Source organism: Neopelma chrysocephalum, unplaced genomic scaffold (genome assembly GCF_003984885.1).
Source record: "Neopelma chrysocephalum unplaced genomic scaffold, ASM398488v2 Primary Assembly neopelma1_124, whole genome shotgun sequence".
NCBI classification, from domain to species: domain Eukaryota; kingdom Metazoa; phylum Chordata; class Aves; order Passeriformes; family Pipridae; genus Neopelma; species Neopelma chrysocephalum.
Window position 1 is genome coordinate 2,064,579 of NW_020897786.1, and position 13,506 is coordinate 2,078,084.

General features: G+C 54.4%; 1 protein-coding gene across 1 annotated transcript; it reads left to right on the forward strand.

Annotated features, from left to right (window-relative positions):
* Positions 1 to 6,704: 6,704 nt before the first annotated feature.
* On the forward strand, positions 6,705 to 13,228 carry CUNH15orf39 (chromosome unknown C15orf39 homolog). Its single transcript, XM_027698104.1, is given in 5 exon segments — positions 6,705 to 7,526; positions 8,133 to 9,070; positions 9,072 to 11,178; positions 11,530 to 11,567; positions 11,758 to 13,228. Coding segments are annotated over 3 exon segments (3,036 nt in total). The 5' UTR covers positions 6,705 to 7,526; positions 8,133 to 8,179; the 3' UTR covers positions 11,758 to 13,228.
* The last annotated feature ends 278 nt before the right edge of the window (positions 13,229 to 13,506 follow it).

Genomic DNA, 13,506 nt, shown 5'->3' on the forward strand with positions numbered 1-13,506 from the left:
GGGATTGCTAGATAATTTGAGGAGTGGAGAGAGATTTTCTGGTCCCTAGGAGCAAACCTAAGGCCTTTTTGGAAGGATTAAAACCTGGGAAGATGAGGGTTTTGTAGCAGTGGGTGACCTTTAAATTCCACCTCTCCCTGTCACCAAGAGATCAGCTGAGTAGTTGATCTCTCCAGAACCTAGAGCATGACTTTAGGGGGAAGCAAATCAAAGAGAAGAGGGAAAAAAAGAGGGAAGAGGAACAAAAGCAGATGTTTCTGGACTGATCTGCTATGGGAAAAGGAGATAGACAGGTCTGTGAGCTGGGGACCACCCATCCTTCTCCATCACTTGGACTCCTGGCCAGCATCACTGTGGGTACTGCCTTCCTAAAGGGGGTTAAATTCCCCTGAGAGGCTTAACTGGCAAAAGGAAAAATGGGGGAGCACAAGCTGGAACAAGAACTGACCCTTTTTGGGGTAGGAGAGAAGTGATGTGGCTGGGGAGCAGCAATGAACTCTGCTGGAAATGCTGCCTGGAGAGGGGAATCTGATGCCCATGCTCCCACCTGGAGCCCCCTCATCCCTGTGCCTGCTGGGGTGAATCCCAGGATGGGTGTCCCATCTTGGCTGTCAGTTTGGGAGACCGTGGAGGCAGTGGCAGTGTGAAGCCAGCAGGTTTCCTGAGAGCTAAGAGGGAGGCACAGCCCAGCAAACCACAGATCGAAGATAGATGCTGAGGCTGAGAAGCCTCAAAAAGAAAATTGAAAACCACATGGCCAAAATTTGACTGAATCAGTCAAACTGTCACCTCACCAGGCTCACAGTAACCCCATGGGGATGCTGGGGATGATCCCTGACACTGGGTATCTGAGCTCTCCCAGGTGCTCACCAGCCAGGGAGGATGCTGATAGCTGGAGGGGCAAAAAAGGTGGGAATGGCTATGCCCTGGGTGGAAATTACCACCCACCCTCTCCCAAAAGCCACATTTTCAAGTGCTTCTGTCTTTGAAAATTAATATAAAAATTAAAATAATAAAATAGAAATTAAATAATGGAGGATTTTGAGGCTGGTGCTGACGGTGCCAGCAGGTTTGATGCCTCAGCCACTCAGATGATTTGAGTAGCTGACAAAGAGATGAATCATGCAGGAAGTGGAGAGAAGGAAATTCATAGGAAAAAGAAGGAACAAGAGCAGGTATTTGCTGAGAGAACAGGTAGAAACTCCCCTCTCTGCACCAGAGAAACGTAAGAGTGAGAAAATGCTGAGATTTAGTTTTCAGAGTCCAGCTGGATGCCTGGCAGCAGGGATGTGGCCACACTGGGATGAGGAAAGGTCTTTGTAGAGTAAAGTTATGTAAATGTATGAACCAACTCGAGCTTAAAGGCATTATCTGCCATGTCAAGGGAACTGTGATTCTGTTCAGCGAGGTAAAAACTAACAGTGATAACTTTAATGCTCATAACTCCAAATAACAAGCTTTATTATCCACCCATTTGCTTGTTTTAATGCACAATAACTATCATATGTTAACACTAATATATAACATCTCATAATTAAATATAATAACTATTCTCTAATTGCATTACCATTTGACCAAAGAAAATATTAACAGCAGCACCTGATCAATGAACTCCAGATAAAGCAATGGTCGTAAACACTGGAGCCAAGGGACTGGGAATTCAGCGCCAGCTCCTCCCAGATCCTTATTTTCTTTGCTGCTGCCACATAACTGCTGTAAATTAAAGCTGTAATGGGAAAGTAATGCTTGTGAGGCCAAGGAGAGGAGAATTCAAACCCTGCCTTCTCGGCCTTTGTTCAATAAAGTATTAAAAAAGTGGAATTATTTTTCACTTAGAAATCTTTATTTCTCACTGCTAATGGGAGCTGAGCCTCTTCCACCGCTTCACTCCAGGGTCTTGGGCAACCCAATCTCCCAGCATGTGTGTCACTGGGTTAATCATATTTACGTGCTTTTTATGGGGGTTAATGATTAGTCGGGGAATGTTTGCGTGTGTTGCAAATTACACAGAAGTGACAGTTAATGGAACGTCATGTGGAACGTTCAGAGAGCTCTGCAACAAGTCAAGGCCCAATCCAGTTCGGGGATTCTGCGGCCGCCTTGATAACAACTCAGTGCAGCCCAACCCATTTTAGGGGCTCCGTGGCCACCGTGGCAATAAGTCAAGTCTGCCAATCAAATTTAGGGGCTCTCTGGCCGCCTTAAGTAACAAAGTGTAACACTTCTCAATGAATATGTGTATCTCCCGCTAACAAAGGCAGGTATCCTCCTGAGCCAGGCGTGCGCATCAGTCAGAGTTACCCCACGTGAATCAGGTGCCCGGTTAAAGTAATGCCTGCTTCTTAATGCTTACGTTGGCGTTAAGGAGTTTTCATTCCCGAATTTGGGTGGCAGGTGGACTTTTCCAGACGCGACTCCTTAGGTAAACACCATGTGTTAACGCCAGCGGGTGGACTTGGGGCTGGCAGGGGTTAAATCCAGGAGGAGGGGCTTTTCTTTGGGGTGGGCGTTGACTGCGAAGCTCAGAAGCTCCATCCCCAGCCCACCCCAGACTGCCAGCTTCCCTCTGTCCCTGCTTACGAGATGGTAAAGTGATTTTGTGTGGACAGAGGGACTTGTGTCTGGCCAGACCCGGACCCCTGGCCGTGTCTTGGTGGTCTCAGGCTTGGGGAGCATCCCTGTGCTGAGAGGGTGCCCATAACTCTGTGAGGAGGGGTCTCCCTGTAATGGGGGCTCCTCTTTAACAGGGGATCCCCCCCGAATGGGGTCACTTCCTAATGGAGACGCCTGCATCACTGAAATTCGGGAATAAAACTCCTTAACATCAATGTAGTATTAAGAAGCAGGCATTATTTTATTACGATGCCAGACTATGGCCCGGGATGCTTACGGGGATATGCATACCTGGCTCATATTTATTAACCCGGGAATACGGATTCAGCAGCAAAGTCTTACATTTGAAGTTGTTCAGCCTGGTTATGTAAATTGGGCAATATGTTTTTGAACACCTTGTTACCAAGGTGGCCATAGAACCACTGAACTGGATTGGGCCGCATCGTCTTGTTCCCGAGCTCTCAACGTTCCACTAAGTGTTACTTTTGCGTAATTTTCCACACCTGCAGTGAGGGGGGTCCCCTCTTAGTGGGGGTCCTCTCTAATGGAGACTGCCTGCAATGGGGGGTCCTTCCATAATGGGGACTGGCTGTAAGGGGACGGGGGGGCTTAAATGGCTGTCTTCCCTAATGGGTGGTCCCCTTAATGGACTAACTGCAGTGAGCATCCCCTTAATTGCGGCTCCATACAATGAGAGCTCCCCTTAATGAGGCTCCCCCCCAGCGTGGGCTCCCCGTGCGGCTCCTCCTCCTCCACACCAGGGGGGCTTGCTGAAACGGGGACTCCGCCGTACAGGGGCTCCCCGCTGCGGGTGTCCCCCGCAGCGTGGGCGGGGGGGGAATGTGCCTGTCCGGGGGGTCCCCGCTCCGAGCGCACGGGCTCACCGCACGTGTGGCTGCGCTGTGCCCTCCCGTCCCGTCCCGTCCCCTTCCCTCCTCCGGCCGGCCCACACGCACACCCAGCCCTCCTCCTCCTCCTCCCACTTCCTCCGCACAGCGCGGGCTGCCGGCCGAGCGCTCCCCTCCGTGCCCGCCGAGCCCCCCTCCCGGCCCCGCAGCGATGCTCCGGGGGAGGCACCGCGCCGCAGCCGCAGGTGAGTGAGGGGCCGGAGGGATGCGCGTCCCGCAGGAGCCAGGATAGAGCGGAGGGATGTGGGGGGGCGGGGGGACCCCCAGCCAGCTCCCCGCTCGCTTTGGCGCTCCCTCGGCGGGTGAAGCCCTCGGACAGGGTGGGGGGGCCCCTTCGCTTCCCCGCACGCCTTCTTCGGGATCGTGTGCTTCTCGTTGAGCCGTGCAGGGAAAAGCGGGTTGCAGGCTCCGGATCCCGGGATTTTACCCATTTATGGACACTTTGGATCATGCGGCTGATGCGCAGCGTGAGTGCGCCTAGCTTCCTGCGAGAGGCTTATTTTGGGGGTCACCGGAGCGTCGCTCACACGAAAGCGGTGGCCGTGGGTGTGTGGAGGGGACAGAAGGACGTACGCGGCCACCTCTGCCCCCCCGCCACATCCGTACCTCGTGTCCTGGCAGGGGTCTGCGAGCACCGGGGCACCCCAGCCTTGACCGCGGCCAACCTGGGACGTGACATCGATGGTTCGGAACGGGATCGGTGCGTTTTGGAGGTGTTTTAATCCCCTAAGTAGTAAGGAACTGAGCCCTTCTGGTGGCTACTCAATGCTCCGTGAAGTTTGGTTTTTTTAAATATAAAAGTGAATATTCCTGGGGATTTTCAACTTAATTCGCAGACAAGCCATGGCTTGGTGCATGCATTCCGTAAGGATACTGCCTTAAAAAACAGCTGGCTTGGTCCAAGGGAAGGCTCTGACTCGGCATTTGCCCACTTGGGAGAAGCTCCGGAGCTGCAAACTTTGTGGGAGAGGGGCAAGGTATGGAATGAGGCAGCCGGGACCGCTGAGGCCTCTTGTTTGTTTCCCCGAATGATCAAAGCGGGGGGAGTGTTGTCAGTGATCTCATCCAAACCCGCAGGAGAGATGGGAAAGGTGGAGAGACGGGAAAAAGTAACCTCCTCGGCAGGGTCCCAGAGTCCCCGCGATTGTGAAACCGGGATTGCCGCCGGCCGGGAATGCGCCCCGTTGCCGGTGGAGAAGTCCCGCTGGTCGAGGGGGACCCCGGGAAACTCTACCCCCGCCACGACCCTCCGCCGCGGCACCTCGGGGGCGGCTCGGTGGGGCCGGGGATGCTTCGTGCCGGCGGGTTTAGGAGCTTTTGGGGTTCTGTTTCTCGACTCCTGCGGGCTGGCTGGGAGCTGGCGGCTTTTTCTTGGCATCACGTGGCGATGGAGGAGGCGGGAGGCTGCGGTGAGAGGCTCCCGCTTAGGACATCGCATCCTGGGCAGGAAATTCCGGGGAGCCGTGTGCTGCGCCTGACTGCCCCGCTGATAACAGACACGGACGCATTGTCGGGAGCTGTCGGAGAAGAAAAGAGGTGTCTGCAGTGTTCCCGACAGCCTTGGCAGGCCGAGGAGCCTCGGGGAGGGGGAACAGAAGCCCTCCTGTGCCCGTTGGACACTCGAAACGTGGCAGATAAAGTTTTCTGAGGCCCGTGGGAGCTTATCAGGGAGGTTTTGCTGCTCGGGCAGCACGTGTTCTTCTGCATTTGGTTTTACTTTTACTCCCTCCTGACCAAACGGTCTGTTCTGGGGAAAAAAAAACGAGAAGAGGAAGGGGGAGAAAAAAATCAAAAAACATTTTAAAAAAGATGAATAACGGGTTGTGTTTAATCCACCTCCTGCTTTTCCCAGCTGTGGGGTTTCAGAATTGCTGACTGCATTTGTTGGGTTCACTCAGGCATCCCCCCCGCCCTGATTCCCACTTACCCCTCTCCTCCTCCACCTCCACCGGCTGAAAGGGATAGTCCCAGAGGGAAAAAGCTGATGGTGAGAGCAAAACTAGAGCTGTTTCCTTGGGATGGTGCAGATGTAGGGATGGCACCCCCTCAGCGAAGCCCCAGTGGATTTCATGGAAAGAGTGAGCCCAGGGGTGTCCTCACCCTAATGAGGTTAATGAGCTTAACCCTGTGAGACATCAGAGAATCCAAGTGCCTGGCTCCGGCCACGGGGCATCCCTCCGGCAAGGCTGGAAGTCGGATCTGGGTGAAACAGGGCGATTGCATAATGCCCGGTGGCATCAGCTGGGTGAAGGCAGGGCTGGTGTCACAATGTCCCCACGCACAGGGGGTGGGGGTTGTAGATCCCTGGGGTTTGGGGGAAAGGGGAAAAAACAGTGGGGAAACGTCAGGAGTCACAAGATCCTGGGTTTCTGTCCTGGCTTGTCCAACCTCAGCATTGTCACAGCTGGGAAGGAATCCCATGCCTGCATCTCTCTCCCACGCAGCATCTCCTAGGGAGATGGCTTTAAACAACAGCCTCCTGAGAGATCCTTCTTGGAAGGAAAATAACCCAGCTTGGAATTTTCCCCAAGCTTTTTTCAATTGAAGGGAACTCTTTTCCCTGGATCTAAGCGCTGGCAAATTTAATTGGTACTGGATATCTTGGAAATGACCCTGAGGATTTATCAGGAGGATAAAGCTGTTGGAAGCGATGCGGGGGAGCTGCTTCTGAGGGTGCAAGTGGGAAAGGAAGCACTGACCCTCTTGTTGCCTGTAACAAAGACACAAACCAACTGAGTGCCGGTTTATGCGGTGCTTTATTCGGGGCCGGGAACCTGAGGACTAGCGTCCCAAGTCAGGATTCCCAAGACCCTCATTTTTCGTACAGCTTTTATACTCTCGCACAAACATGTCTACGTGCAATTTCTACAGGAAAGCAGTTACACCTAGTTACACACAAACTCATATTTCATACTGATAACAATTGGTAATCATCTACTCTAACTGTTAATTTTCCTTGGTTGTCTTACCCCTAGAAACTGTTTAACAGACCCTTACCACATCCAAGGTAACAAATCATTATATACATGCTTGACTAAATCCTTTGATTATTGTTTCCACTTCTTCAGTACATTCCATGCTCACAAACAAAGTTGCTAACTTACTACTTTGGAGTGTTGCTTTCTAGGCCTACTCTCTTACTAAGCCTTAGCCATTCTACTACTAAATTTAAATTGCTCTGTAACACTCTGATGGGGGTTTTCAAAGGATTCCAGGGAAGCAGCATCCTCACTGGAAAGTAAGAAATTGTTGAAGTTTGGATAAGAAACCCAGCGGAAGGGATAAGCAGAGAGTGCAGCCTCAGTTGTGCTGTTTTGGGGTGAGCTGGGGCCGGGGAGAGGCAGATCATCCCCTGCTCCCTTCCAGGCAGAGCTGTGGCACCACTGCCACTGGGTCCCTTATCTCCCCCCACAAGTCTTCTCGTTATCTGCTCCATTTCCCCTGCTGTGGATGTGGCTTTTGTCTTATCTCCACGTGCTTTTCCTCCATTTCCTCGTTGGCTTCTCCGCTAACTCTCGTCACAAAAGGAAAAAAATAACATGGAGGAGATCCTGCTGCAGCGAGTCCGTCCCTGGGCTTGGGGATGCTGGGAAATACGAGGGGATGTTTGCCCATGTTGGGAGGGTGCTGTGCCAGTGATGCTCAGGTGGGTCTTGGGGCTTGCTCGGGTGATTACAGGATGTTCAGGTGATGCTGGGGGGTACTGGGTAAAGGTCCTGTGATGCCCTTGGCACTCTAGTGATGCTCGTGTGTCTCGGTGGGATGCTTAGGAGATGCTGGGCAGTGCTGGGGAGATGCTGGGTGATGCCAGGAGATACTGGGAGAATACTTGGAATGCTCCAGGATGCAGGACTATGGTGGGACAGCCTGCCAGCTCCACCTGCTGGCATTCACCACCTGTCACTGTGGACCAGACCCACCACACAGCAGCCCCAAATCAGAAGACATCATAAGGGAGAGGATGAACTGCTGCCTTGGGGAAGAAACCTCAAATTACTTTAAAAGGTGAAACTGGGGGTGAGAATTTTGGGCACTCTATGTTTGTGTCTGCTGGCTCTTCACCTGAGCTGACCCAGCTTTGCTCCCCACTGCCTGCAACAGATACTCATTGAGGCTTTGGAACCAAAGCAGTTGGAGCTTTCCAGGGCTTTTCCAAGGAGACAGATGGAGAAATGCCCAGCCAGCCTCCCAGGATTCCCCCCACTGGCTGTGGGCTCCCACCCTGGCTTACACAGGGCTGCCTGACCAGATCCCGCACTTCTACCCTGATGATCAAATGCTGCATCTCAGTTGGGGTTGGGTTGGATTTTTTAGGATCTCTGCCAGGTGCTGGGAGGATGGGAGAAGGGAAGCAATACCTGTTGCCCTTGGCAGAGGCTGGCTGTGAGACAAGCAGGGTTTTCCACACCTCCCCTCCTCTGCTTTAGCTTTCCAGTGTGATCCTGAGTATCACAAATGGGGTGCGTGTGAAAACCAACATTCTTCCTCCAGCCAGCACGGAGGCAAGGTGACTTTTGGAGGGCTCCTGAAGGACTCTGTCATCCTGTGCCACCACAGGGTGCTGGCTGTGGGGACTTGATTTGCTCATGGTTTATTCTCTCTCTTGTTCAGGAAGGCCAGCTCACCTCTCCTGTCGGGACACCTGCAGCAAGGTATAAATGGCCTCAAAACGGTGCTTGGACTCTGTGGACCCCGTGATTTTCAACAAGCGACCTCGGCTGGAGTCACAGGCCACCACCAGCTTTCCGTCCAGCAAAATCCAGAGCAAATCCAGCCCTGTGCCCAACCCTGGTTCTGAAAACCATTTCAACTACAGGGGCTCCTACTTCACCTGCCCACTGCAGAGCTCCAAGGGTCCTGAGCTGCCCCTGGCCCGCTGGAGCCCAGCGCCCACCTACCTACACTACGGCCCTGGTGCCATGAGCCAGCCAGCGCCTGCCGAGGGGCCTCTGGTGGGCTTTGTGCTGTACCCATCCGAGAGCCTGGGCACCCAGAAGGGCAAGGACAGCCTGGTGCAGGAGCAGCTGATGGCTAGGAAGAAGTTGGACAGCCCAAGGTGCCCCTTACCGGTGAAGAAGCCGGTGGCAGTGAACAAGGCGGCTCCACTGGTCCCTAAGCCCGTGTATGGAGCCCCTGCCTGCTTCCTGGCCCCCAGGATGGCTCTGCCGCTGGGAACACGAGTGGAGAGCCTGCAGCAGACACCAAGGGAGGCAAACTGGGCTCTGCCCCCTGCCACCCACCCTCTCCACCTCGGCGAGCCCCACAGGAGGGGTCCCTGCTCTGACCCCAGCATCCCACCGCTGCCCTCCAGCCTGGTGCTGCCCGCCAAGGAGCAGTTGGGCTCCCCCGTTGCCTTACCCCACTACTATGTCACCTTTGATAAATACAGGCCCCCCCCAAGCACCCCGGTCTTGGAAGCAAGCTGTCCCGCTGCCCACAGCCAGAATAAGGTGCCGGAGGTCCCCAGCCTCATCCCGGACTCCTGTCCCAAGCTCCAGCTGCCTGATGCTGGCCTGACAAACCCGGAGAGGCCAGCAATGTGCTACCCACCCCCCCCCCTACCCACTGTCTCCTCACAGAGCTGCTCCCCTCTATCACCCTCCGGCTCCCACTGCGGGGGAGGCCAGTGCCTTGCCCGGCTCCAGCTTTGTGGAAAGCAGGAAGCCCTTTCCTGGCTCTTACCTCAAACCCCAAGCCCCAGGGAGCTACTTTCCCAGCCCCTTGGACCCCTACGTGCCGAGGACAGCGGGTGCTGGTCCCTCCAAGCCGGTGGTGGTGCTGAGGGATGCTGAGCTGCCAAGGGATGCTGAGCTGCCGGGGTACCCTGGTTTTACCTTCAACTCTGGCGATGAATCCGTGTTCCACACCTCCTTTGCCACCCCGGAGCCAGGATGTGAGCAGCACGAGGCGGAAGGTCCGCGGTGGCGAGCGGCATCAAGGCACAGCAGCGCTTTCCAACCTGTCTGCACCCCAGAGAAGCTCTCCAGGGGCCCCAGTGGGCTCACGGAGACATTTCCCAAAAGAGAAGGGAGCTGGGAGAAACCCAGGCAAGGGGAGCAGGAGCCCCCATACCTGGGGAGGAGGAACACCAGCCCAGCCCCACAGGACACCCCATGTGGGGGAACAGGGGCTCCTGTCATCACAGGGAAAGGAAATGACTGCAAGGTCAAGGATCCGACCAAGGAGCTTGGCCCCCCTTCTTCATCCATGACCCCCACAAAGGGGCTGGAAGACCCGAGGGACACCAAAGTCTTTTCTTCCTCTCCACCAATGCCAGTGATCCACAATGTCTTCAGCCTGGCACCTTACCAGGACTACCTGGAGAGGGCCAAGGGCTCAGCCCATGTCCTCTTCGGCGGGGACCATCTGTGGGGGGACTCCCCACCTCAAAACATCAGCCCCAGCCAGGAGCCTGCTTCCCTCAGAGATACCTTGGTGGTGTCCAGCCTGAGATCAGACACCAGTGTGGTGCAGAGCCAAGGGGAAAGACGTCACAAGAGGGCCCCCAAAAAGCCAAAACCTGTGTCCCAGGAGCTGGGGTCTCAGGAGGGCAGCCCCGATGGGGTGGGCACTGGGGAGCTGCTCAGTGAGGATATGGTGCTGGACCTCAGCTTGAAGAAGAGACCGGTGGAAGCCATGGATACCCAGGGACTCACTGGCTGTGTGGAGGGGACGCTGGACCAGGAGGATGTGGAGGAGGGGGAGGAGAAAGAGGCTACCGGGGGCAAGGTGGGAATGGGAGAGGGGGCCCAGCCCCAGCTGCTTGAGGTGGGCTCTGGGGACAGGAGCAACTTCCAGAGCTCAGCCACCTTCATGTTCAAAAAATACAAGCTCCTGCACTCCCTCACGCCCAGCACAGAGCCCCCCCAGCAGGACGGCAGCCCCCGTGCCCCCCAGCCCAGCCCACCCAGCAGCACCCCCACACCGAACCCACCAGCCTCGTCACCATCCACCAGCCCCCCGGTCCCACCACCTGGCCCCCAGCCCAGCACCATCTCAGGCCCAAACCCTCCCCAGCCTCCACTTCCTGAAGCCCCCTTCACCCCGGGGGAGGAGGGGATCTCACTGGCCAGGAAGTTTGTCAGTCCCCCCCCGGACACCCCCTCCGGGCAGTACTTTGCCACCCTGCACACCTGGCTCTGTGACACCATTTCGGGGTCAGTGTCACGGTCATCCCCAGAGCTCCTGCAGCAGTGGCTGAAGAAGGCAGAGCTGGCAGAAGAGCTGGGAGAGATGCCCAAGTCCAAGAACAACTCCAAGGTTCCCACTCCTCAGAAGCCCATGAAAGGCAAGGAGATCTGGCTGGCTTTCCAGGACGTGGCCACGCTCCTCGCCAACCTGCTCTCCCAGCTGGAGACCTTCATGTTCGCTTGCCCTTTCCCCCACGTTGTCCGGGCAGGAGCCATCTTCATCCCCATCCACGTGGTGAAGGAGAAACTCTTCCCGAAGCTCCCTGGGACCTCCGTTGACCTAGTGCTGCAGAAGCACAAGGTGGAGCTGCGTCCCACCACGCTCTCAGAGGAGAGGCACCTGAGGGACCTGGAGCTGAAGAGCTGCACCTCCCGCATGCTGAAGCTCCTGGCGCTCAAGCAGCTCCCTGAGATCTACCCAGACCTGCTCAACCTCCACTGGCACAATGCCATCCGGCAGCAGCTCGGTAGGTAGCCCGGCATCTCCTGCGAATCCCAGGGATGCTCCAGCTGCACCTGCCTTTCAGATGCTGCTGTTTTTTGGGAGCATCTGTCACTCACCCGGTGCCTCAGCATCCCTGTCCTGCCATGTGTTCTGCCCACCTTTTCCCTTTAGGTTGTGGAGGGTAAAAGCTTGAGCTGGGAGGGAGAAGAGTCATCCTGGGGATATCGAGGAGGTGTCAGTCACCTCCAGGCCAAGGGCAGTGTGCCAGGCCTGACACCTATGGTTGTCCCATCAAACTGGTGGCTTCTCTGCTCTACCCAGATACCCTTTTGCTACTGCTCAAGGCCATTACCAACAACTTTATTTCTTGCAGGTTTGAGGTCGCAAGCTAGCCAGCATCCTTCCAAGTAGGTAACTCCTCTTCCATGTGGCTTTATAGGAATTTATGGGATTTATATGTCATTTTGTGGAGGTGGAGGTATATTTTTGTGGATTTGAGCTGGCTGAGGAGGCTCCGCTCCCTGGGTCAGGCTGGAGCGGGGAATGTTTGGGATGTGGAGGTGAAGATCCTGCCCTCCCTAACCACTCCTTCCTCTCCCAGGTAGCCCTGGCTCAGACGCTGAAAGCTGATGGCAAAGCAACAGCCATGGATAGATGAGAGAAAAGGAGGCACTAAGGAACAACAGCTAAATGAGAATGGGAACAGGAAGGTCCCTCGCTCCCAGAGCCGTGGATATTAAGATCACCAGCAGCTCTACAGGGAGATGCTCAGTTCCCACCAGCATCAGGGGACCTTCCAAGGACAGTTCTCAGGATGGAGAACAGCTTAGTGATGCAGGGATGCTGGCGTGGTGTCTGGACCCACGGGGAAGGGCTCGAACCCCTTGTGGCAGCTGGAGCTACTTTTCTTTGAACACATCATCTCTTAGTGCATCTCCCACCTCCATCCATGACTGACTTGGTGAGCTGGGAGGAATTGGCTGGAGTTCCAATGGATCTGGCTGGAGTTCCAGTGGATCTGGAGCAAGAGGAGCATGGAAATGGTCCTAGCACCATCCCCAGCCTTGGAAAAAGGCTGGCTACTGCAAGGACGACATCCCACCTACCTCCTCTAAATCCCCTCTCCTGCTTTATCCATGCCATGCCCAAGAAATGTACCTTCCTTCTGGTTTTTCATCTTTAAAGTGCTACAGAGACCTTACACAGCATCAGCACAAGGGAATTGTGACTTCTGTAGTCCTGGGACTAATTTTTTTTGTTTTAAATGAAGACATTTTACAAATGTTCTGGATTTACCTTTATAAGGAGCTGCTGCCTTCAGGTCATGTGTTTTGGGTGGTTTTTTTCTTTAAATACAGTAATTTATACTTGTCTTTTTATTTCAGCTAAAAGGCTACAAGAAAGATTTAAAGACTCCTAAAGAAAAACCAAACTAACTTTACATCCCAGATGCTCTTCCAGTGGAGAACACGGGGGATGCACATTTAGTGATCACTTTAATGGAGATGTGGTGATCACAGGAGCAGAGAGGGGAGCCCTGCTGCCAGGCCTTGGAAGCAGGGATCCTTTCCATCCCAGAGGGTTGATGGGCATCCCAGAACATACAAACATCCCCTCCTCCTGGGGTGCTGCAGCAGGGTGCACAGCAGAGGCCTTACCAACTCATCGCTCAGGTGTTTCTCCAGCTACTGCAGGGCATGGAGAAACAAAACAAGGGTTCTTAGGATTTTTTTATTTCACTACAGGGAATATTTATTTTGAACTAAGAAAAAAACCTACCCAAACTGTACTTAGCCAAAAGGTGTGTTTGCTGTTGGGGGATTTCTGTGTGTGCCTTTGTGGTTTTCCATTGGGATGGGCTTGCTGTGGATGGGACAGGGAAAGGGGGATGCTGCTGTTCTCCTCACTCTCCCTTGCCACGCCGTGGCTGTGCATAGTGATTGGGAAAGCAGCATTTGTTAATAACGTTGTCATTTTTATACCTTGTTATTCTGGGGAAGAAAGTTCCTTCCCCTTATTTAATTTTTTTGTAAGAATGTTAATTCTAAGAGGTTCTTCACCTGGTTAAAAGAGTTTGGCTCATTTCCAGACACACCGTGATTCCGTCTCTGCTTCCCAGTGTGGGCACAACAGGGTCTTTCTGGGGATGGAGGGTCCCCAAATCCCCACCCCAATGCTCTTGCCTGCTTCTCCCTGCATCAAGCCACGAGTGATGTGCCCAGTCCCTCTGTCCCATCATCAGGGGGCTGGATTCAGTGTCCAGTGTGCCATCACAGATCACCCAGGGGAGTGGGACATCCAGAACCAGGGTGACAGCATGGGGAGAGGATGCTGGTGGAAGTGTCTGAGC